The following is a 25,756-nucleotide window of genomic DNA, read 5'->3' as shown; positions in this document are numbered from 1 at the left end:
TATTGTCTTCTAAAGTCATGTGAAATCCTTGGTCATTTGCACCTGAGTTTCTAAATGAAAAGCCTCCAGAGCTGACACATTTCTTAGAAACACAATGGCTAAATACTTCAGGCAGAAAAACCATGGAAGAACCTTGAGATAAGAAAAATATCATTATCTGGAGTAAGAATTGAGAAACAATTAAGAGGATCAGACTGCTAGAGAATTCGTAATTGTAAAACCATATTAACTAAGCAGCATTTCTTTTTCTTTTTCCTCTTGATGTTGGTCGATATGCAAGGCAACGGTTATGTCTTCAAATTATTTAAGGTTGTATAACGTGAAATTAACCCTAATCTGTATCTATATGGATAAAAAGTACAAAGAGGTGAAATTTTTTTCACACTTATTCAAATAATGACCCTCCACCAATGATAATGCCTGGCAATTCACCAACTTAGCCAACTACCTAGCCTAACACAGTAACACCCATACGCACAATTGAGAAAACCTTCCACCAATAAGACACCTGATCTCCCACTAAAGCTAACTTCTCCCTACCCATCATACCCGTCAACTAGGAATATAAACTTCTCCCTTGACCACATTATAGCATAACTGTCACTCTCTTGAATTTATTTCAGGCCCTCTCTTCTCCAAAATCATTCACTTGAATGGCATCAATTTTATATTTCTTGACAGAACAGCTCTAATCTTACATTCCATACTCCCACTAATAGAATCATTCCATTAATGTTTCTATTGTTTATCCCTCCACCTATAGCAGCATCGGTATCTTCTTTCATTACCTAATCATCAATGTCTTGTTTCCTTAATTAGTTGGACCGGCATTTTTCTCGCTTATCAAAACTTCTTCGTGTTCCTGGTTTTTGTTACCTTTTCCCTTTTAAATTTTATTTTTTGATGAATTTCCATCCACGTTTCTTTTTATTTTCTTCCTTGCAATGGGTTGCTCCTATTCTGAAATTAAAATAGGACATAATGAACGAAAATTTAGATGCATATTTATTTATTTATTTTTATTATTGGTAAGTTACATTCACCCGGTGGGACTTGAGCCCACGACCTCACCCTCCACCTTGCCACAAAGGGAGGAAGTACCATTTGAGATAAAGCTCATTGGCATATTTGAGATAAGATGCAGATAGATGTTATGGATATATCCTTCTAACTGTAATTAAATGTCTCAACTACTCAAGCATATATTGCTGAACCTTTTTTTGTGATGTACAAAAACAGTTAATATCAATAAATATTAAGGTCCACCAAAAACTTACCAGCCAAGCCACCATCCTTAAATGATTGGCCGACATTTGGAACGTCCTTGGCACCCTTTTCCACATTAGTTGCTGGTTCTCGAACATCCTCAAATCGTTCTTCATTTCCTGAATTAATTCCACTATCCGGAAATTCTGTAGCAGCATCCGAAAATAGGTCATCTTCTGATCTACTTGATCTTCCCCCAATTCCACCTAGTCCCTTCCCATTGTTGCTTGTCTCCAACATTTTAGGACCTTTAAACACCCAAATTCACCGACAATAACACATTAAATTCAATATATATAGCCTTCTATTTTAATGCTAGAAAACAACCGAAAAGAAATATATTGCTTTCTTTTTTTTTTTTTTAAGATTCAAACGTCAACAATTTGTTTTCATTATATTTTCCCAGTAACCAAACAGAGCACACATAACAGAAAGATGTGTATAAAATATTAATATCCATATAAAAGCAAGATTTCTCACTAGGGGGTTTGTTATCTTCATCAGAGAGGTGGTCATCATCAGAAACATTCCCCTCTGAGTCAACCAGAGTGTAGCCTTCAATAGTCCCACAAATCCTCCTGTGCGCTCGTCTGTGTCTGGCGCTGGGGTGCGGATTTGGGAAGGGCCAACCACATTTGCGACAAACATAAACTCCATGGCCCTCATGCCCTGCAAGATCAAGAAAAACAAAACCCCGAAATCTTTCACAAACAAAATCAGGAGAAAGCATAAAATTCCAAAAACAACTTCCACAAAAATGCTTTAGAAAGAAAACCCATCAAAATTCCCATACCAAATCAAGAACCAGAAATCCCCACAGAGAAAAGATCCAAGATTTACATACATACATAGAGAAAATAACAACAACAAAAAACACACACACAAATGATACAAAAAGAATCAAACATAGCCTGGTGTATGAAGCTTACTCTGATCTTGGTGATCCATCTCTTTGGAATGATGTGAAGCAACAACTTACAGTAGAGAGAGAGAGGGAGAGAGAGAGAGAGACAAATGCAGTAGACCAAGAAAGGGTTTAGAGAACTGAAATCAGAAAGCACTGCACTTGACACTTCTGGGAAAGTCTTTTCTGTGTGGGCCACTGACTGGTACGTACGGTGAGTGACAGCGATGCCAATGGATTTACTCATACCATAAAAAAGCTGCTAAATTATAGGTAAATTTGCTTAATCAGTGTTCGTTACACCTATTTGTAATAAATTATTAGTTGCAACATTCATATATAATAAATAGGCCTTATGTAATTCTTTTATTTTTATTTTTATTTTTTACTTATAAGACATATTTATTATTTGACAGTTTTTTCCCAAAAAAAAAAAAATTAGGTGTTGGGAAAGTATTTGCTATTTTTGAATATCATATCGAATTTTTATAATAATTTTATATCACAATAATCTAATTATAAATGGGTATAATTATATAGACCCATTTTTTTTCTTTTCTGAATAATAATTAAACAAGCGCTTTTGATAGTTGTACTTTTGGGATGTGGCTAGTGGCAAATGCATCTTTTTGGTACAACTACTATGCATTGTTGTTAACTGCAGCTTTTGGCTCCGTTGCATGTGAAAGAACCTGCACAACACGTGTTTTGGCCCCAATGACTCTTTCAATTTTATCGAAGGGCATCTCTCAATTCTCTCACCTTTTTCTTTTTTCTTTTTTCTTTCTTCTTTGTACTTTTAGTGGCAATGACTTTGACGTCTTTGCAATTGCCTGTGACATAACTTTCACCACGGCGAATAAAATAAGTGCTACATCCACGAGGTCAAACGGTATTCGTCATGCAAGAGACTTTGATGTTCTTTATCCAATCATATATTGCTGTGATTTAGGTACGTCCCCAATCAATACTATAATCGCTGCAATTGTTTGTTTATATTTGATTTTTCCCGAAGCAACGACCAGGACATATTCATAGCCGACACGAGTCACACGACCAGAGACGCGATACTATATGTAGATACTATAAAACAATACAATACACCTCTTTTCTTTTTTCTTTTTCTTTTTCTTTTTTTCTCCAAGTAAATTTTAAAAGAATTAAGTGTATGCTAGGTGAGATGGGATCTGGATCCCCTCCAATCGAAAAGAAATTTGAGATTTTCGAATTATTAATTGTAGTTCTTTATTTTAAATTTAATGGTCTATTAAATCATTTAAATCTCAGTAAAACAAAAGTCAGCATTTAATGTCTTATTTATACAAAAGCAGCTCGCATTTTATAGATCATTAAATTTAAAATGAAGGATCACGATTAATAATTGGAGAATCTCTAATTTTTCCTCAAATGGATAAGATCTCAATTCAGGTGAGATATTCTTCCTCTTAATTTGTCTTATTTCTTATCTATGTATATATTTTTATTTAGTAGGTGAGAATCTGAGATACTCTTCCTCTTGTTGTCTTTTTCTATCTATATAGGATAAACCTCCTATGCGGTCGGGCTGCAAAACTGATGTTTTGCAGCATCCAATAGCATGCGTACACGTCAGCTAGTAACACAGAATCAAATAGGAACAAAAGCACTGGATTTTAAATCCAAAGGCAAAAAAAAATACCCATTTTTTTATCACGTACCCTCTTTTTCTTTCTTTCTCTGGTTCATCTTCACCTATGGTTCATCCTCAGCACCCAATTGGTTCATCTTTCTTTCTCTCTCTCCATTTTCACCTTCTGGAAAACCAGAAAGAAATTAGACTTCCTTTGATTTCTTTTGTCATAACCAAAAACACAAGCATTGAAGAAAGCACAGAATTTTTCGCAAACCATCGCTGGCCAACCGTTTGAGAAAATTTTGGTTTTTTCGTGGAAATGGCAGTGACCCTTCTGAGAAAAAACAAGGTTTCATGACTCATTTTTTGAGAAAAAAAAAAAAAAAATCAAGAAGCTTTCCATCTTCTAAATCTCCCCGTGTTGGCTTATAGAGAAAAATGGGTTCTTCATCGTCTACGGTTGATATTGGTGTAGATAGGATCAACGCCTATGGAGCGCCCTCAAGTTGCTCTGATTTTCTCTAGTTGTATTTGATTTTGGAGTTTGGCTATGCATGCTAGAAATAGATAGAAACAGATTAGCTTGATATGGTGAGTCTGGAGTGATATTGTGAGTTTGGAGTATAATTTGGCTCGAATATGGTGAGTCTGGAGTGATATTTTGAGTTTGGAGTGATATTGTGAGTTTGCCTTGAATTCCATCCAATTGTGTACCATTTTAATCTGTTTTGCTTAGTTAAATTATAAGGCTTTGCTGTTTCCTATTGTTTCTGTACTGCTTGGATTGGCCATTACCATTGGCCATTGTCTTTGGTGATCAAATCAATACGCAACCGAATCAATACTCAGTCATTCCTTCAAACAATTCGACTCATCTGCACAAAACATTTCTTAACAAAATTCACAATGGCTAATACATATGGCTACAACTCAAATCAACTCAAAAAAATGGCTAATACATATGACAGTCCCTTTGAAGCTCAGCTTCTCCTTGGTCCCCGCTTGGTCTCAAAAATTTCAGGTGCGCACGCTTGGTCTCGATCCACCTGCCCGGGCACCAGCAAACCCACAACGCCGGCCAGCATCCCGGCGTGGGTCTGCTGGGCGTTCAGCCAGACCAGAAAAAAACAAAAAAAAAAAAACACAACCCCAATCCGCCAAACCAAAAAAAACAAAACCCAAACTCCAAATCAAGAGAGACCCAACAAAATCAATGAAGAAAATTTCTTAAGCTGCTAGACCCATGGCGTTCGCAGACCCAGAACGCTGCTGGGCGTTCGCCAGACCCACGGCGCCATAGGTCTGGCGAGAACCATTCGTGTGCGCTGCAACCCATTATGTATATGGAAAAATCGACGAAACCCATTCGTGTGCGCCACAAATTCGAAACCCATGAACAAAAGTTGCAGAGAGGGAGAGACTTTCAAAGAGGGAGAGCCTTCTTGGTGAAAGAGATGGTGTTTCAGGGAGAAGAGGAAGAGTATTTTTCATTGTTTTTTTTATGGGTTCGATTTATTAAAGAGGAGGAATTGAATAGGTGTTTCAGTTGTATTGTGTAGTTGTGCAATAAGGTGAGGTGTCAATCAACTATTGGATGCTGCAAAAGGTGGAGTTTACAGACGGACCGCATAGTAGGGGCACTCAATTAGACATTTGTTTGACAAAATAGTTAAGTTTTTATCGTCCCTCTAAAATAAAATGACAGATAAAAGTGTGTTTTTTTTTTAAAAAAAAAAAAACAAAACTTTATTTGCTGAATTTGTTGACATTGAAACTGAATTTGCATGGGGAATTGATTACACATCCATGCTTCTTTTACTGTTACTGTCACTTATGTGACTGATTGGGATAGAGACCAAACTTGATTGGACATTTACCTCTTTACTTTTGTCGCCATGTTAATGTTTAGTCCATTTCCATTCATGATTACGCATTAATTAAATTTTCAACTATTTTTATTTTCAATTAATGCAATATAATTATTGATTGAGATTCACCTTGGGAAGTCCTTACTGCCTTGCTAATCCTCGTTTGGTAATTTTTTGGAAGGATTAAAAAAAAAAAATACCAAAAATGTATTTTGACGTGAAATAATAGTAAAAATAATTTTAGTATTTTATGTTTTAGATATTTATTAAATTGGCCAAAAAATCGATCCATTTAAAAAGTCGTATGAGAACGTACCTAACAATTTTAAAGCAATAACGGCTTTGAATATATGTTTTTATATTAAGTTGATTATGTTTTCTTGTAAAATATTTACCTTCTAGGTTTAATTGTAATCAAAATTTTAGAGATTTTGTTACTATTTTTGCATTTTATTCACTTACCCCAATTCTCTTACAAATAGAAGTAATTGGTCTGGTAAAGAAAACCGAGAAATAAGAGTGCAACCAAATTGATCGAAGATAGCCAGTAGCCACCGCAAGAGCGAGGAAGATGAACTTATTGTATTGGGGTTGGACCAAGTGGTGGAGACCTGGGTCTTAAGGTATCATATCTTCAAGGTCTAAAGTTCAACATCTCATGGGTGCAAACAATCTTTTAGGGCCACACCATCATTAAAAAGTCAGCGATTTGACTAATTCCATATAGGAAAACTTTTGAGGGTGTGATGCACGGACCAATGTTTACTCTATAGGGGTAAGTCCGAAAGACCTTGTCTTAGAGAAGTTCCCCGACATAAAAAAATAAATAAAATAAAATGAATGGGTGTTATTCTACTTAGAGTTGTAAAATTTATTTTGAGCTGAATTTAGTGCTCTAGGTGAAGCACTAGTGAGTTTTTCACCTACTGGTTTACCATTTATGTAGCTTAGATTTAGAGCTATACAAGTCTAACATCATGTGAACAAGTTTGACAATATTCTATCACTTTAAGCAACATTGGTGCTAGTTCATGCATGATGCATGGTCTCATAAATGAATTTGGGCACAAATTATGACTTGTTGCCCCCACATGTTAAGTACACTATCGTTATCAACTAGAAACATATTCAGTATAGTTTTGAAAATAAAGGAGATATTCAAAGGATCTTGGAATAATGCAGATAAATCTCCAATAAAGGTAGAGATATAATCGTACGCATAATTTTTGGTGCTGGTACCATATTAAATCACTACTTATTTTAAAAGCATAAGCTGATAAAAACAGCTAACTAGATAAATTTAATCATTTGATCTATACTTTAACGGTAACTAGGGGCCTAGAGATGGGAGACCAATCCGTGACTTCATTAAAAAAAAAAAACTATTTCTTTTGAAAGATGTTAAATTTGTGAATGATAAACACTCACAGTCAATTGGCTACCAGCAATGTGATACTTCAATTTTACACTAAGAAAATGAAAAGTTCATATAGAGTGAATCAATTATAAATATATTTATCGGTGTTAAATTTCTCGTTGTTTACTTAATAGATGAAATTGAGTTTTATAAATGATTATATGAAGTTCAAATTATAAATTAATTAATGATTTTAAAATAATAGCGCAAATATTACTAACAATTTTTTTTTTTTTTTTTTCTGAGTTGCATTAAGCAAGGAGCAGATTAGTCTTCATTTAGGTAGGAAAAAACCTCTTTTATATATATATATATATATATATATATATATATATATATTAAATTCTTATACTTCCAAAATGTAACCTAATTCTCCCTTTTGTCGGCCTTTTCTTTAAGCTAAAGACAAAACATGTCTTAGTAAGCCAAATAATAAAGACAAAACCCAACAAAAAACCAAATGAAGCAAAACAACTAATTAGGTTTGTGCAGTAGACTTGCGTGTCGTGTCTGTTTTACAAGGCTTATTATCAGTGAATTTGGCAATTTGTATTGTCAGTATTGATAGTACATTGGATATCATGTTATTTATCTTTCTTTCTTTCATTTTTTTTTCCATACAATTTTTATTTTTAAAATTAGTTATTGAATTTATAGGACTCACAACTTAATTCATGTAAATCATATAAATTTAATAACTATTTTTTTATAAAAAATAAAAAAAAAATTGTATGGTAAAAAAACAAAAAAAATATATATATATTTTCTAAAAATCATTTTACGTAGAAACAAATGAAGACGTAACCATCCCGCCCGCTGCAACATTTTCTAGGTGCTGCACATGTGGTAAAAAATGATTTGTTGGAAAAACAAGATTTCAATAGACAACTTTGGCTAGTGGAAGTATGGAACCAGCCTAATGGCTTGCAAATTCAATGCATCAAGTCATAGGTTTTATTTCAATGTGTGATGTGATGTATAATCTCGACAAAAAAAACCATGTGAATTTCTTCTTGTTCTTGTTCTTGTGCAGTTTCATTAACAAGAAGAAAAAAAAAAACTTGTTCATTTTGATATTAAAATTAAAGTTGATCAATAACATAACAACTGGATTTAATATTAACAATATAAATAACATATGTATATAAGAGATTTGTATAAAAGATATGCAAGTAACTGGCTTCGTTTGGTTGAAAGAATATTTAGTCTATAACATGTGAAAATCACATGTAATAGACCAATATGTTCTATTAAAATTGTATGTATAATTAAAAATATATGTGAAAATTATATACATTTTCAATCTATGTTAATTTAATAAATGGGTGTTGTTTGTTGATGAATTATTACTATTATTATTATTATTTTCTATATTTTGAGACAAAAATCCAAAACACATAAAAACGAAAAATGGTAACACTAATACCAACTTTTTTTATTTTTTATTTTTTTATCCCTACCTCCAATCTGGCGCATAGCAGGTACTCTCGTGCACGTCATGTCCCTTTGTTTTGTTTACAATTCACACCGACCATCTCTTAAATTTAGTAATTTTGACAAATAATTTAAAATATTCACATAAGACATGTCCATTTAAAATAAAATTCGAGTATTTATTTGGACCCTTTGTTTGGATCTGAATTCACGGCAATCATCTGTCTGAATTATTAGTAATTTCAATAAGTCACATAAAATATTCGTTTGATACCCATTTATTTAAATAAATTTTAGACTGTTCAACTACTTATTTGAACCTTTTGTCTGCATTGAAAGTCATCACAATTATTTGTCTGCATTGCTAATAATTATGTAAAAGAATTATATGAGACGGTCCAACCACTTACTATTGTGACAGATAAATTTCGTATACAATCTTTTACATTATATATATAAATTATTAGTAATTCGAATAAAAAAAAGATAAAAAAAATTCTTATCCTTATTTTCAATGACCTTCTGGCCCCTCATCTTCAGTGCCTATGCATATTTATTACTCACTTCCTCATTCTCCAAGCTGTACACCTCTGACTTCTCAATCGGCAAAGCAGCATTATCCCCACGACAGATTGTACCTCCACCGTCACTTTCAGCACCAAAAGAGAAAGAGCCATGAATGGTTATTCAAAGATGAAAGCCATTGACACCCAGAAATCAAGATCCATGGATTTCTCAGATGCTTTATCATTTTCCCAGACCGAAAAAACCAACTCAGACCCCACATCCAAACCCCACGAAGGCAGCCAAATCAAGGAGTCTAACGCAGAGAAAGAAGATGGAGATGGCGCCAATGGGGAGAAGTTTGGCGCGGTGCTGAACAGGAGCTGCTCTGTTTCTTCAACTTCTGGATTCCATTCTGCAGTCAAGAGGGCATTCTCTGTTAAAAGATCTTCGTCTGTTTCAGAGAGGTACTGTAGGATCTATGACCAGTCTGTGACTCTAGCATCCCCCATTGATGATGATGATGATGATGGCGGGGCGACAAGAAGATCTGTGAAGAAGAAGCACAAAGGAGGCAAGATCCTTAAAGCCTGTAAACGCCTTTTTGGACTGTAGCTTGCCTTTTGTATGTGTGTTTAATGAGTTGCAGAGATGTAAAACCCTTTTGTTAAGCCCAAGTCATGTGGTGCTTTTGCTTACCTTTCCTTTTTTTCTTGGACTTTGATTGGGGGAAAAGAAAATTTTTGGATGATTTCTTTTTTGAGAGTATTTTAGATTATATTGAAGTATTGAACTCTTTTTTTTTTTTTCCTTAAATTTTGTTGTAATTTTAGTTTGGAAGCTATGACATGTTGGCTAGCAAGTAGTAAGATTTCTACTTTGTTATGAGTTTTTTTTTAAAAAAATTGTTGTGAATGAGGACTTTAGATGTATATAGTAATTAATTAATTATAATGGTGTATTTATGAGGGTCAAACTAAAAATAGATCTTGAACCTTTCCTGCTTGAATGATAGTTGTTTCTTACTATACTTTATTTCTTTTAGGACTTAAAAAATAAAGGCAATGCAATCATGATGTGAGTTACTTTTGGGGATAGACTAAACGAATTATGAATTATCCTAAGTTAGACTGGTTAACATCTCTATAGCACTTTCTAAAGAGGTGTTTACAAAGTTCATCAAACAACAATCATTGCTACAATGTTCTATGATACAAGTATCTTACGATCTCAAGTGTTCTATGTTCTATATGATTTAAATGTAATCTTAATTTTATGTATATATATTTTTTGTTATTCTCTTTGTACAAATTGATTTTTAAGGGTGAATTCTACTTAAGATTTGTATTATTTAGTATCAGAGTTTGAATATGGGCTCATACGCAGTTAATTGAGCATTAAATCGAATGGGTTGCGGGTTTTTGGTCAAGAAACGAAAGAGACAACCTATAAGCTTGATTAAAATGTTTTGGTATCATATATGAACATATTGTTAAGTCATTTAATTCTAATAAGTGAATAAAGCCATCAAAAGAGAAATGATTATTATTGGCTTAGTGTCGATAGAGTGGGTTACTGTGAACATTGACTACGAAGTGTGGTGATATGTTAGGATTTTAAGTGTTCCATATGACTGAAGTGTAATCTTAACCATATATATATAAATTCTTGAGCACTATCTCCTTATAAGCCGATTTTCAATAATTACTTCTACTTTAAATCTGTACTAGAGTTCTACTCAAATTGATCATAATAGAACTGATTGAATTTATGAAAAGGCTGATAGAATCTGAATGTGTGCATAGTTTTATATGCTTAAAATCATTCAAATTATAATAATAGAGTTCATGATGAGGTGGTGGGAGCAGTCTCGTCATATTTGGGCTCTTCAATTTGTTATTATTAGTTCTAGATCCATGCTATAATTACTAATTAATCACAAATTATATATATATATATATATATATATATATATATATATATATATTGATGACGAGGGAACACAAAGGCGATTATGGTTACTATAAGTGAAACCCGATTAAGATTAAGCTCGGAGGATTTTCCCTTACTGTAGTTAAATTCTTGTAGCTTTTCATCGAGGTGTGACCCAGAGAGATTACTTTATATGAGGTGTTGAACGCTTGAATCACGAAAGGGCGAACTTTAAAAGATAGAGAGCATACACTGAATACAGACTAGGATTTGCATAACGACCGCAGGGACCCGACGCTAACTGGAGCATTGATTCAGAAATTCTGATCATCGAAGCAGTCTGCGATGCAAAATTGACTGATATTAATTTTTTTTTAAAACAAAATATTTTTTTAAAAAAAAAAAGAAAAAAAAAAAGAGAAAAGATGGGGTGGTTGACAATGCAAATCTGGCCGGTCACGTAAAAATTGGCTGATATTATTTTTTTTTTTTAAAACAAAATAATGGGGAAAAAAAAAAAAGGAGGAAAAGATGGGGTGAAGTTCGGAAATACCTTAATAAATAGATTGGGACCATAAAAAAAAAAAAAAAAAAAAATTCGAGTTGCATTTTGGGAATTCGACCACTAAATACCCTCCCTCCCTTTTTTTTGGCCTTTTGGGGTGTGGGACCACCAAGAGCTGAAATTTAGCCACCCATTCCCCACGACAAATTGGCTGGAACCCTTGCATTCTTTCTCTTTTAATATTTTTTTTTTTTTTTTTAATATTTTGCTTTAAAAAAAAAAATTAATATTAGAAAGTCAATTTTTGCTGCACCTGTCAGATGACTAGATGGCACTATAGCTGGAACTGCCGTTCTAGCTACAGTGCCGGCCCCGTGCTGTTGGCAAACGGGGCCATATAGTACCACCCATTATGGAGGATCGGTCACCCTACAATTATTTTTATTCTTCAAGTTGTATAAGAAGTAATAGTTAAAATTGAAAATCCATAAATGATGATGATATATGAAAAACTAACCAATAAAAGCTATAATGTGAACATAAAAATTGTTTTTTTCTTTTTGTTTGACATGTCCGCACAAAAGGGGGAGCGAAATTTGAACTAATGACCTCCGTTTTGTGAGGTGTGATTCTTAGCCGATTGTGTCGAATGAAATCTTTCTAACAGAGTATATTAAATTATTTTAGAAGACGTGCTAATATTGACATCCTATATATTATTAGATATACTAATTTTAAATCTTAACCTTAAAATAGAAAAATCTTTATTTCACTCGAAATAGAGAATATCCTACTCCACTTCCTTGACCAAAAAATCGGCATTTTAAGGGTGTGTTTGACATTATGATTATATAAATAAAAAATGCGATTTTAAACTAAATCACAAAAAAATAGGTTGTTCAGGATTGCATTTTAAAAAAAAAACTGCGATTTTAAGGCCAAATTAAAATTTTACCAAACGCTTTTATGTTTTTAAAAATTACATTTTCTAATCACATTTTAAAATCGTTATTCTTAAATCATACTTTTTAAAATCGCAAACCCAAAAGCTTCTTTCTCGTTGATTTTTTGACGGGAAGTAAACCAAATTCAAATTTTACAGATATAATAACTTATCAAGTTATTTAAAAATTTAAATAACTTATATTATCTATGCTATTATTAAATATAACAAAATAAAATAAATCTCCTCAATTTCAAATTATTTCCAGTTAGAATAATTTGGAAGATTCAAAAAATCGTAATCCATATATTATTTTATTAGGAAAGCGTAAGATAAAAACACGTGGAGAAAGAGAGAGGGAGGGAGATCCATTGAAAATACAGTGGCGGAGATGCAGCGAAAGAGACGGGACAGAGACACCAAACAGTTAACCTTTTTTCTTCCAAACAAACCCTTCTGTTTTTCACTTCCTATTTTCGGAAAATTCTACTGAATTAATCACCCTCCAATCTATCCCTCCCCTATTTATCTTTTTCCATTTTACCATCTTTCACACATTTTTATTTAATCTCACAATTTTTTTTTTTCCTTCTTCTTCTTCAAGTTTATTGCAGGGTGAGTCGGGTGTCAGCGAGAGAGATTTTTTTTTTTTAGTTTTTAGTTTTTAGTTTTTATTTTTTATTTTTAAATATATAAATATATATAATGGTGGGTGAAGAAATTCAAGGTGGTGACATTACTGGTGGAGTGATGGATGAAACGCCGTCGTCGCCTAAGAGCAGGGTGAAGTTCCTGTGTAGCCATGGCGGGAGGATCCTGCCTAGGCCCATCGACGGTCAACTCAAGTACGTGGGTGGTGAGACACGTGTCATAGCCATCCCTCGTGACATCACCTTCTCAGGTTTTGTTCATCTCATGCAGAGTTGTCTCGTATTTATCCAGCATTACACTTTTTCAGGATATATATGTATATATAATGGAGATAGAATCAAGGAGCTCACGGCGGCTCTTCGAATTTTAAAATTTGTGCATAGTTTGAGATTGGAAACCCCCGGTCTATCATTGAATATATGATGCTTCGGATTGTACTAAATTAGATTGTTAAAGTGTTATGTGAATATGTGTTAAGTTTCATATTAGATGTATACCGTATAGATGATATAAATGATTGTAGAGAACTTCAATTGTCATTAGTCTTTTTGAGTACTATGCATGGATATGATTAGCGTGTCTTTAATTATATTATAAATGGTATCAAAGCATAGACGTGTTAAGTCTCACATTGATTATCTACCAGATTCTAATATTGGTATTTGTCGCCCTTAGTTGTCCCTTAAGATTTATGATGTTTTCTAGATGTAATTAGTACAAAGGATGTTTAGAGTTAGAAGTGTGATGAATCTTATTGAGCTTTCGGCCTAAACGATTTATATAGCTCATTCGGAAACGACCGAAGATTGAATTGTTCTCATTTGTTAATGTATGATTCGTGTACAAGAGGCGCAGACTATTGCAAACATAAGTCATAATTGGAGCGGTTTTCAATATATATTATTCTTCGGAGATGGAGATCTCATGTTGCCTGGATAGTTGTCGGAGCAGGTGGGGCTCAAATAGCCTCTCACATAAGACTATCCATTACATATGCAATAGACAACCTCATTGTATTGGATCCTTGTCCATTCTCCCTAAAAGAAATGGAAAAAGTTAATGAAAAAATACAGAACATTATTTTCTCTGGCTCAACTTTTATTTGGAGCTTGAGCATGTCATTTTGAATGGCCAAAAGTCACTAGAACTTAGCAACTTCTTGTCTTGTGCACTGTGTCATAGTGTTTAGCTTCAGCAAATGTTTCCAAAGGAAAGAAAGATCAAAGGCTAACTGGTTACAAATTTAGGCCTATTAAAGACACAACCATTGGATTAAATCAACTATCTTGATCTGTGTTTTCTTACTTATCTGCATATTAATATTGAATGAAATTTTCTTCCACTTTGTTGTTAACAGAGCTAATGAAGAAGCTAACTCCACAGTTTGATAAGGAAATGGTCCTTAAGTACCAGGTAATCCCAGAGGATCTTGATGCTTTGGTGTCTATTCGATCTGACGATGACATAAAGCATATGCTCGATGAATACGACCGCCATGAAAGCGAAGGAACTCCGAGGCTCCGTGCCTTCTTGTTCCCATCCAACCCAATCATAGTCGAGAACCAAGCAGCAGCCGCCATCACAGAACCACCCCATGCACTGGAGCAGCGTTATGTTGATGCCATCAATGGCATAACCCGTACAACTTTCGGCCGTCCTAAACTCACTTACAGCGTCTCCTCCGCTTGTGCTTCTCCCCATTGCTCTTCCCCGAAAGCCCAGAACGTTGATAATTCTATGAGCAATGAAACCATCTTCACAAATGGCTACCTGCAGAACAGTCGAGTTCCTCCTATGCAGAAAGTCCACAGCTCTCCTAGCCTCTGCAGCCTCAACAGCTTCCAACACCAAGGCAACGGCGTCGTCGGAAACCACTACTTTTACCAGTACTACCAAAGCCATAAACACCATCACCAACCCCATGGCTACCATTCTAGACCGCCATTGGATCCTCACAAAGGTGTTGAGATGGGGAGGAGCGTAATGGGTTATGGTGGCCTAATCCATTATCACCCGTCGAGTAGGCCGCAGAGAGATCAGAGCGGATCTGCAGGCTGTGGGTATTGCGATGAGTGCGGGGTGTATATGTGTGGCGGGGTTGATAGATCAGGAACTGGAAGTCTTCCTCGGAGTCCAAGAAAGGCCACTTGGGAGTGAAGGCATGGAGATCAGGCTAGCTATCAAAGGGAGTAGCTAATTATGCAGAAGATCAGCTTGCAAAAGATGGTATAGATGATTGTTTTTTTGTCATTGTATACCTAATTTTTTGGTGTTGGTCTTGTGCGTTGTGTATGATAATGTGCAGCGTTAAAATAGATTGTACCTATCAGTTTATGCGTGTTGCCTGTGCTGAGATCATAGGCAGGTATATAGAAAAGAGACGTCGACTGAAATCTTTGGTTTCCAAGTTTAATTTGCAGTTTTAAAGATTGTGATCCATTGCTTGCTAACAATCCGGATAGGTAAGTATGAGAAGACTCTTATGAGGTTTACCTGTCTGAACAAATAAGCAGGTAGTTCAAAACTTACTCGAATAAATAGGCTCCATAAAGGGCGTGCCATAACATCCATACTGGAAGTATACCAAACACATTGAACAACTAATCTAAAACTAACCTGCTCAGGGAAAAATAAAAACGCTAATTAAAACAAAACGTGCTGCGTCGTTTCTTGGCTTCCATGTCAAGAAACGCTGGATTTTTTCCGTTCAATCTCTGGATTCAAAACAGATGGAATCAAAATTTCAGTAAATATGGAGTGGAAGATCCATAAGAAGCCAAAAAAAGTTGTTTGTAGAACAAGAGAACCTATTTTCTTCCCTCTTGTAAATGATGTTAATTTATGTCATAAGCCATTTTTCAATATTCAACAAATGTAAAACATTTATTTCTCACACTAATTCACCCTTTTGTGGCAAATTGTTTCTGTGGAAGTGCTCTCCAACCGATATCCCGTCTGCAGAATCCGCCGTGCCAGTTGATTTCATCAACAGCCTGGTAAGCTCGATCTCGTGCCTCTACAAGGTCACTTCCCTTGGCAGTAACCCCAAGAACACGTCCCCCAACAGCAATGAAGTTGCCATCCGAGTCTTGGGCTGTTCCAGCATGAAATATCTTAACACATGGAGCAACATGCTCCGCATCTTCAAGGTTTCGAATCACAGTTCCCTTCTCATATGCCCCAGGGTAGCCATTACTTGCCATTACCACCACCATGGCAGACCCTGGGGACCAGCTCAAGGACACTCCACTTAGCTCTCCTCTACAAGCCGCAAGCAGAACTTGTGCCAGATCCGACTCCAATCGAACCATCAAGACCTGTTTATCATCAAAGGCATATAAGAACCAGAAAAAATAATCAATTCACGTCATCATATATATATATATATATATATATATATTGATGAGTAAAAAAGGTTATCAAGAGGTGCCAAAGAGGTGCAACGAGCAATCTAATCGACAGACAGTTATGTCAACAATTTTACTCATACTGTGATTACTTCTTGGTTCTTAGTAACATAAACATGTCCATTGAAGTGCAACCAACAATACCAAGCAGCATCTCCACATGTGGCCCAGTTGATTGTCCCACAAAATCATCCTTTTTGTTCTTAATTGTCGGTCCCTTTGATTTTTACTTTTTTCTTTTAAGTGATAGGTATTTGAACAAAGTAATGTTATTTAGTAAATTGTTATATGACTGCCATACAATTTGATAATGTGGTAGTAAAAATTATCCTCTGGATCAGCAGAACATATAGCTACAGCCATAGAAAACACAAGGATCTTTTACACCAGATCCATCCAAAGGTTTTAAACAGGTAGAAGTATAATTGAACCCATGCATTTGCACATGACATACACCACATAGAAACAAGGATAACTCATCTCATGTAAGCAATATACTAAATTGAAAAAAGACAAGCCAGAATTTGGCATGAAAAAAGAAAAGAAGATGCCTAGAAACAAGGATAACTGATCTGGCTTTGACTTATATAATTCTGCTCTCCCCTATCTCACTAATTTGGCCCCAATATTCTCTCAAGCTACATGCTAGTCCCTCCATCCCATATTGTTTGTCCTATTCACAAAATCCAATATTTTAAGGGTACATCAACTAACACTCTGTCTTCAAAATAAAATAATACCAGTTTCCATAATTACCCTCTTTAATTTAAAATTTAATGAAAACCAGGGTACTGACTTTTCAAATAAAGTCATTAAAATTGTGTCCACAGAATTTTAAAAGTGGACAATATTTTGGAACGTCCTGAAAAGTCGAATAAAGGACCAATAGTGTAGGATGGAAGCAGTCAATGCTACAACTTTTTTCGCTGGCCTAATATGTAGGCATAGATCTGCTCACGACACAACCAAGTCTTTCAAAAAGTCAATCTTAGACACAATTCATTGTGGAATCAATTTTAGCAAAGACTTCTTAAAGGACTAAAAGAAAGCAAACTTTCGCCAACTTCCAAATGATGACAGCACCATACCAAACTGACTATCAAGTTAGATACATGGGATTGAATTTTGACGTGAAAATAACTTGTGGCCTGCTATTTTGCTTCTTGAAGATCAGCAGGGTCATTAATATTTGTATTATTTCCTAGAACATATAGCATAAAATACCTATTTAAAGCCAATTACTGACCTGACACTCTGGATCTCCAAATCGCACGTTGTACTCAATCAGCTTTGGCAAGCCAGACTTCTTCTCAATCATAAGGCCAGCATACAAAACCCCAACAAACTTGCACCCCTCTGCATCCATTCCTTTCACTGTAGGGAGAATTATGGATTTCATGACCAACGACTGAAGTTCCTCTGTTAAGATGGGTGCAGGAGAGTATGCCCCCATCCCACCCGTATTGGGCCCTGTATCACCATCCCCAACTCGTTTATGGTCCTGAGCAGACTCTAATGCAATAGCATTCTCTCCATCCACTAAGGCAAAAAAAGATGCTTCTTCTCCTTCCAGACACTCTTCAACAATGATACGGCAACCAGCAGAACCAAAAATGCCCTTTACCAGCATTGAATCAACAGCTTCATATGCTTCCTCCACAGTCATAGCAACAACCACTCCTTTTCCAGCTGCCAATCCATCTGCTTTGATAACAATTGGTGCCCCTTGCTCTTGAATGTATTGCTTTGCTGCAGATGGATCTGTAAATGTTTTATACTGCACAATTAACTAATGCATTAGCAAGAAAATTTTGTAGGAAATAGTGCCACACTAATGAGAAAGCAAAGAAATCATAGAGTTGAAAATTTTACTTTAAAAAAAAAAAAGGAAAAAGGTAATGAATGTAACAATTAGAAGGGTGAAAAGGAATGGTAGTTAAAAATAAGACCAAGAATATAGGGATGGGAACAGGTTAAATTGAGTAAGAGTTCTATGTCATTTTCTCAGTCTAATTCAGAAGAATAAACCGTGTTAAACAACAACAGCCACGTACCAATGCAACATTGCTCTTACCAGTATAAAGAATTTTTGAAAATTAAATTATAATAATGCAGTAAAGTTCTCGAAAATATCAATCAAAGAGAAGAAGGTGAGACAAACCTTAGCAGTAGGGATTCCATATTTGTCACACAAATTCTTCATGAAGTTCTTGGAACCTTCCAAAGCAGCAGCCTCTGCTGAAGGGCCAAAAGCAGGGATTCCAGCCTTAACTAGATCATTTACAAGCCCTGAAACAAGAGGAGCCTCTGGTCCCACAACAACCAATCCCACATCCCATTTGCGGCAGAAGGATATTACAGCTGCGCTATCCAAGATGTCGAGGTCCGAAATACAAGTGGCATTTCCTGAGTTAGAAATCCCGGCATTACCAGGCGCACAGAACACTGCATCACAGGAGGGAGATCGCTGCAAGGCATAACAAAGTGCATGTTCTCTTCCCCCTCCACCAATGACCAAAACCACCACCCTCTCTTCTTCTGCAACATCAGTAAACAAAGTGTCAGTGAATCACCACACAGAAACAGGTAAAAAAGAAAATACACGTTTTAAATGGTTCAAATATTGCTACTTCAACACACAACTTAGTGACATAATGAGTTAGAAAAACATTAAGGATCCTCCGAAGATGGTGCATGCTGAGGTGATAAAATTTAACCTATTTAATTAAACATAACACCTAGTGTTTTAAGAACTCAAAATCACAGAATTACCCTAGAAAATCTAGAGAATTCTGATGTTAAAAAAAAAAATTTTATGGTTTAGTAACAGTTTTGAAAACACAAAAACACATTTTTCTCAAAACCCATCTTCAAAACATAAGACACTTTTCAAAATATAACACACTTTTTAAATATGGATCCCAATAAAAACGCTTCTCACATTTATATCACATCAAAATACTATTTCAAACCAAAACCAAAAAACAATTTTCAAAACCAAATAACTTACCAGTTACTTTGTTCATATACATAATATTTACAATGAGAATGCAAAAGTAACATAAACCCGCTTACAGTATAGGCTATGCTAAACCATTCTATTTCCTAAACTTTCTAGTACTACATGCCAAACTGGCTTTGAGCAGGAAGATTGCTAAGAAATTATTGTTTAATTTTAATTTTCGTTTTCAAAAATCAATAACTCCTTAAAATTAAAATTGTGAAACGACAACATTTACATACCATGGCCGTTGATTCTCCAGTATACCTAGCAAAAGCTTTTCTTTTTTAGAGAAAAAAAAAATAAATAAACAAATAAATAAATTCCCAATTTGTCAGATGATAGAAAATTTAGCAAATTATATGAGAAACTAAACGAAAAAAATTGAAAACATACAAACGAACCCAATTGAGAAGAAAGAAAATAAAAATAGAATACAACTTAAGGTTCTCACCAGACGTAGTATTGGTCTGGGCGCCAAGGGAAGCCGACGGCTGTGATTTCAGGGCAGTGCAGTAGAACGATCGAGAGCCGTTGAAACAACGCGAGCGGCTATTGGCGGGGGTGGAGTAGAGGGGTCCCACAGAGAAAGACGCCGAAGACGGAGAGTAACTGAAACGAAAGCGCACGAACGGCTTCGGAAGTGGCAAGTGGTTAATGGTAGTGGTAGTGCTGTGTCGTTTCAGACAAGGTACGAGGTCGAAAATGGCGGTGGCGGCGCAAGACATGGTGTTTTTTTTTTTGTTCTGTTCGGGAAATGCCCCTTGGGGTTCGGAGATTTGCCGGCGCTGTCTCTCGCTCTCTGTCTCTGGGTTTGAATTCTGAATGGAAGAAGGGGAAGGAGAAGCAGAGGAGAGGACTGAGTCTGAGGGTTTAAGCCTTTCAGTGCTTTTTTTATTTTTATTAAACCTCTTTAGAAAATGAATGCGTGAAGGATGCACAAATTTTATTTTATTTATATATGCATTTTTTAAAATATACGACAAAAATATTTATTTATTTTCTGTACTCATCCATCCAAATTTTTTCCGCTGCCATATTTGTTTTTCTTCTTATATGGTCTACAAGCCGGAAAATGGTACAATTCAATCTTTGCATCCTCAATTAAAGTATCATATATATGTCAGAGTCGGTTTACATTATGAAAAGCTTGAACTATCTCCAAATAGACATACACATTGATGCCGAAACCTAGGCCATACCATCCCTAACAATTACGTCAACACCCATCATTTTCTGAGGCTTAAGGTAGCCTATCGGCTAAATTATGAGTGCGATGATTTGAGAAGTTATAGAAAAAAATAAAATAAAATTGTGTTTTCTAAAAGTTTACCAAATGATCACTAAGTCCATCCTATAGGCATCATTCGGTTTCAAGTTTTGAAAGATTTGAGTGCCAAACTTTGTTGAAATGTGCTCCAAAACTGAACCATGTGCTGCTACCCTTTGTTTTACAAGTTTACAAGTACCTACCAAAATTGAGGAATTTTTATTTTTACTTTTTACTTTTTACTATTTTATCATAGATAAGTTCAAGACTTGGAATAGTCAAAACCAGCTCCATACATCCTGATTCGAACCCATATACATATAACATATTACATATCCAATCAACATTAAATAAAAAGAATGGAAAAGATTAATTCAAGGGCCAATAGAATAGAGTCTCTTTTCTGAGTACAATGAAATAAGGAAAAGGAAAGAGACATTTCTTGTGGCATGGATGAGGCTTTATCTGTGGAAACTTGAATTCAGCATAATTTGGATTCATTCACTTTATCTCCTCCAGGGTTGGACTTCCCAAAACCTACACAAAAGTCTCAATTTCATGACATAATATGTTACGTGGCAAAGCAAGTGACTTGCAATGTGAAGCAACAGGACAAGTTTATCAACAGAGAAGTATCTCTAGAGCTTATCAGGGGGAACTAAAAGTTTGGTGCAACAAGTAGAATTCTATAGTAGCAGAATAAGAGGATGTTATCCTCATTGATGTCATCTTCTCTTTCTCAGCAATGTTATCCTTCTTATCTTGCTGCACTGTAAGGCTATATAGCCACTTTGAACAATATTGGAATAAAGTAAGGGGGGCTTAAGATTTTTTGAATTATCCTACCAAAAATCTTTCTTTCTTGTTAATCTTCCATCACAGCTTATGTAACATAATAATTTAGGACTTTCTTAGGGGTGCCTAAAATACTTGACTGCAAAATTTTTCAAAAAGAGAAATAATAATAATAATAATAATATGTGATGTGTCATAAGGAAAACAAGTGATTGGAAAAAAAATTTGAACCATTTCTCGATTTATCCGTATCATTCCAATTTTATTGGATGTCCCGAAGGATGAACTCCTCTGTCCTACTTTGCCATATAAACTCATCTCTACACTTGCAACTGAACGATGTGGTAATAGTTGGCTCCGAACTAAAAGGTTACTTACTACTCGGGCCGATAATACGGCTTAAATTAGGCTTTGCGCAAGTATTCAAGATTTGGGCTTACAAAATATTTTATAAAATGATGTAGTGTATATATATATATATGTCACAGGAAGGTCCACAGGCTATGGATTTGTATGCTTCTTCTTCTTTGCTTGCATTTCCTTGCACAAGGATTCTGGAATTTATCTCTCTATCGGTAGATCTTGAAACAAATGAAAGATGTAGTATTATTTGATAAATTCATCCAATTCCCATTTCAGGTAACTTTTCAGAACCCGAAGCTGCCATGAGAGCTTGTGTTGATGCTGCTCTTGTGATAGATGGTAGGAGTGCTAACTATTGCAATCTTGCTTCTTTGGGTGTGTTCAGAGATCCAAACCTTCGACACCAAAGAATGGTATACTACTTTTTTCTTAACTTTAATTTCCTTCTTTTTGTTTTCTACAATTCTTGCGCAGGGGTCACGCTAAGATGAAGATTAAGAATAAGAGAGAGCTCACAAAATATTTTTTTTTTTAAAAAAAATCTTAGAAAATGATGTAGCACAATACAATTAAAAATGAAACACAACAAATTCAATCATGTTGTTGTGCCAAATCACTTTAATTGTATGGATTTTTCTTGTAAATATTTTCTAAGCCTAGCATTCCACTAAAAATAAAACACAAGCTACTTTGACATGCCAAGCCTAAACAACTAGCCGGAATGCTAAGGAGGTGAAGCAAGATTTTTATAATTACTTTGGAAATTTGGAAGCAAGAGTTTCAAACTTATACATGGAAAAAAAAAATACACTACATTAATCTCTCTCAAATACACACAAATGTCACTACTACAGTTGAATAGAGTAATCCTCTCTAAACATAACTCAAAAATTACTTCATTCTATCATTTAGATTTTGAAGACAATTGGTCAAATATTGGTTATAAAAGTAAGGGTGGACGATGAACTTGCATTGAGTACATTTTATAGCCACACTGTCTAACGGCTCACTACAAGAATCACATGAAGGAGAATGCTCAGTCTTTTGGACAATGGTGAGAGGATGCGGGTGATCTTCATCTACGTAGGTTCTTCCAAACTTAATTCACGAATTCTCCCCAATAACGCATCGAGGATGAGCAGTGAACTTACATTTTACACAGTAATAGAACCAATAATCTGGTTGATCTCTTTCTTCTTCGCAAATTAAACAATAATACTCTCCAGATTCATCTTCACGTGTATAGGAAAGTTTTAAGAGATGTGTATCATATTCATATTTGGCGACGAGTGGAAGAGTTGCACATCTAAAACACAAGGCAAACTTGTCGCAATCACAGCACACGAACTTCCCACCATCTTTACCGCAAGCATTACAAGTTTCCAAAGATCTTATAGCAAAGAAGAGGAAGTGTGGGTGACCTTTATGCTTGAGGGTTTCTGGAATTAAACAACATTGAACATCTAAGTTGTACCAACTACATTCATCACATCTATAGGTGAAGCCATGACGACTACGCCTACAAGCAGCACACCAAAAGAATCCATCCATGGATGACGCCCGAGAGAAGAGGGTGAGTGAATGTTCATGAAATACTGTTCGCCTAATGGTTGAGGGTAGTTTAGCACATCTAATATGTAAAAAGAAATTACATTGGGTACATCCGTAAAATGGGGTGCCAAAAACTATAAATTGCATACAAGCTTCACAACGCATATCATCCATGGGTTTATCATTGCTGAGAATTAAGTTATGATGTGGATGACTAAAATGTTTAATTTCCCGAGGACCAGCATATTGATCTTCCACAAGATTGATTCCCTCGACCAAATGAGTTAAGTAGTCATTGGAATTAGTGGCCAAGAAATGAGTGGTCATACTGCAACTTTGGAGCTCTTTTGCACAAGCCAAATGAGCAACGTAAGTACATTCTAATTCTACACAATAGTAAGCTGCATACTCATTCACCCTTTTATAACAGAGATAACAGAACGTGTCTAAGATATGCGGTTCCTTAACTTGATAAGTAGAAAAGACTACGTTGAGTTCTTTTTTGGCTTGAGGAAGAGAATAGATGCGAAAGAGGAAGTGATCATGTGTCTTAGTTTTAATGGTGTGTGGAAATAGAGCACACTTACCATGAATCAAGACTCCACATTCGCTACATAAGTAGGCGGTATCATTGGTTTTCTCACCACAAGATTCGCAAGTGAAGTGCATCTGCTTCCGTGAGGAATGAAGTGAGTGTTGGTGACAATCGGCGTCATTAATTCTCCAATGGGGAGGGCATTTAACGTGGATGTTAAATGAACAGAGGTTGCAACGGTAAAAAAAGGATCCGTTGCAATTTTTATGGCAAAGAGAACAATCGTTACCAGTTGATGGCTCTTGGAGAATGAGGGTGTGGTCTGGATGGTTGGGGTGATATTGTATGACGTTGGATACTTCACCACACGACTTGTGAAGGAGGAAGGTGCATTCGGGTATGGAGCATTTATAGGCCGGACCAATTGTTGGTTTCTTGCATCCCGAGCAAACATCCCTCTCGCCACCATCGTCCGGCTCTTGTATGAAGATCAAGTGATGTCTTTTCCACCAATGTTTATGTTCGATTTCAGTATCCACCCCGTGTGGTCGTGGAATATTGCATAACTTGTGTTGGTGGAAGTTGCATCTCACGCATTTGTATCTAGGACCCGATACTGGCTCGTTGCAAAGCCAGCAAACAACATCTTTGCAGTAATCGTTTTGAAGCTCTTCACACAAGGTCAAGTGATGCCATAAACTGAAATCTTGGACATTCGTCTCTCCCAATCTCTTAGAACAAGAGAACACCACCACTTGATCTACTTGTGTCGATGTTTCTTTGGCTTCCTCAGCCATGCCTGAATTTTTGTTGTAAATGACTATATATGATTCTTCAGTTCCCACTCAAAAAGAGTTCCAAGTACTGGTAGAGATAACGAGAGAGAGAGTGTGTTTGTTCTCACACTGGCTAAACAAGAGACCACGTGAGAGAGAGAGATATCAACTCTGTGGGCGTTGGGGTGTGGTGGATTGTATGGGTTACAGCTGTTTTGTCTTCCCTAGGAAAGTCACACGAGGTGGCTCGCGGCGACCCAAAAAATGATTCCAGACACTTTTTAGTGGATGCTCGCACACAAACATGCCATCGGAAGGAATGATTCATTTAATCCACCAATCTTTACAAATATTTGAGATGTTTGTTTGTGTGATTCCACTGAAAAGGCAAATGAGAACGGAACACGGATTCGGATTCCGACAATGTTTAAAAATTGACAGGTATAACAATTTTGAAAATGCAGGCCCAAGGGCATCTGCATCTATGCCATCCATGTTTTCGAGGCTTGCAAATAAAAAACGCCTCTTTCTGTCCTTCTCTCTCCAAGTCTATGTTAGTCTAAATTTTTTTTTTAAAAAAAAAAACCATTATCCCTCTTCCCTTTTGGGGAAGTCAGATCCAGAATTTTGGGTAAAGGAAGATTTCAAACGAAGGAAGAAAATATTCGTTTGTGGTTGGAATATTATTGCAGAAAAGCTTGTTGGTTTAACTCTCAACTTTTGCGGTAGTTTTGGTTTCAGCAGAATATTTTTGTTTCTCAACTCTTGCTGCTGAGTTGCGCTAGTTTCTTGAGTTGTTGTTGTCTTGGGTTGTAGTGGTTTCTCCTTTCGAGATAAGTTTGTAATATCTGGAGATTGGTTTTGTATTTCACAGCTTGTTTGAAGAAGAAGAAAGAAAGAAAAAAAGACGAAGAGAGAACCAACAAAAAGACATTTCTTTGAGAGCCCGATCGGTCTGCAAACCCACCCCCCCCCCATTTTACAGCACCCAATCCCATATGACACCTCAACAATTTAAGAAA

The 25,756-nt window shown here is 35.7% G+C and overlaps 3 protein-coding genes across 3 annotated transcripts in view; 1 reads left to right on the top strand and 2 right to left on the bottom strand.

Annotated features, from left to right (window-relative positions):
* Positions 1-2,309, bottom strand: part of LOC132177189 (uncharacterized) — a 2,960-nt gene extending 651 nt beyond the window's left edge. The window contains exons 1-3 of the mRNA XM_059589435.1: positions 2,196-2,309; positions 1,747-1,935; positions 1,278-1,514 (exon numbers count right to left, since the gene is read on the bottom strand). Of these exons, the coding sequence (XP_059445418.1) occupies positions 1,278-1,514; positions 1,747-1,935; positions 2,196-2,214 (445 nt within the window). The 5' untranslated portion in view covers positions 2,215-2,309. The remainder of the gene's footprint in view (positions 1-1,277; positions 1,515-1,746; positions 1,936-2,195) is intronic.
* Positions 2,310-13,075: 10,766 nt separating this feature from the next.
* LOC132179627 (uncharacterized) lies at positions 13,076-15,410 on the top strand. The gene is made up of 2 exons (XM_059592369.1): positions 13,076-13,286; positions 14,394-15,410. The coding sequence occupies exons 1-2, from the start codon at positions 13,091-13,093 to the stop codon at positions 15,191-15,193; spliced, it is 996 nt and encodes a 331-aa protein (XP_059448352.1). The 5' UTR covers positions 13,076-13,090; the 3' UTR covers positions 15,194-15,410.
* Positions 15,411-15,542: 132 nt separating this feature from the next.
* Positions 15,543-20,356, bottom strand: LOC132179926 (phosphoribosylamine--glycine ligase). Its single transcript, XM_059592740.1, has 4 exons — positions 19,899-20,356; positions 18,605-18,981; positions 17,690-18,220; positions 15,543-16,353 (listed from the first exon to the last, which is right to left on the bottom strand). Exons 1-4 carry the CDS (start codon positions 20,170-20,172, stop codon positions 15,937-15,939), a joined length of 1,599 nt encoding a protein of 532 aa, XP_059448723.1. The 5' UTR covers positions 20,173-20,356; the 3' UTR covers positions 15,543-15,936.
* Between the last annotated feature and the right edge of the window lie 5,400 nt (positions 20,357-25,756).

This window comes from Corylus avellana, chromosome ca4 (genome assembly GCF_901000735.1).
Source record: "Corylus avellana chromosome ca4, CavTom2PMs-1.0".
Taxonomy (NCBI): Eukaryota; Viridiplantae; Streptophyta; class Magnoliopsida; order Fagales; family Betulaceae; genus Corylus; species Corylus avellana.
Note: the sequence above shows the minus strand (reverse complement) of the source record. Positions and strands in the feature narration are given on the sequence as shown.

Coding starts and splice junctions, on each gene's coding strand:
- LOC132179627 (XM_059592369.1), top strand. CDS start 13,091: ATGGTGGGTGAAGAAATTCAAGGTGGTGACATTACTGGTGGAGTGATG. Junction 13,287..14,393: donor TCGTGACATCACCTTCTCAG/GTTTTGTTCATC, acceptor TGTTGTTAACAG/AGCTAATGAAGAAGCTAACT.
- LOC132179926 (XM_059592740.1), bottom strand. CDS start 20,172: ATGTCTTGCGCCGCCACCGCCATTTTCGACCTCGTACCTTGTCTGAAA. Junction 18,982..19,898: donor CCAGACCAATACTACGTCTG/GTGAGAACCTTA, acceptor CTGATGTTGCAG/AAGAAGAGAGGGTGGTGGTT. Junction 16,354..17,689: donor TTGGAGATCCAGAGTGTCAG/GTCAGTAATTGG, acceptor GATGATAAACAG/GTCTTGATGGTTCGATTGGA.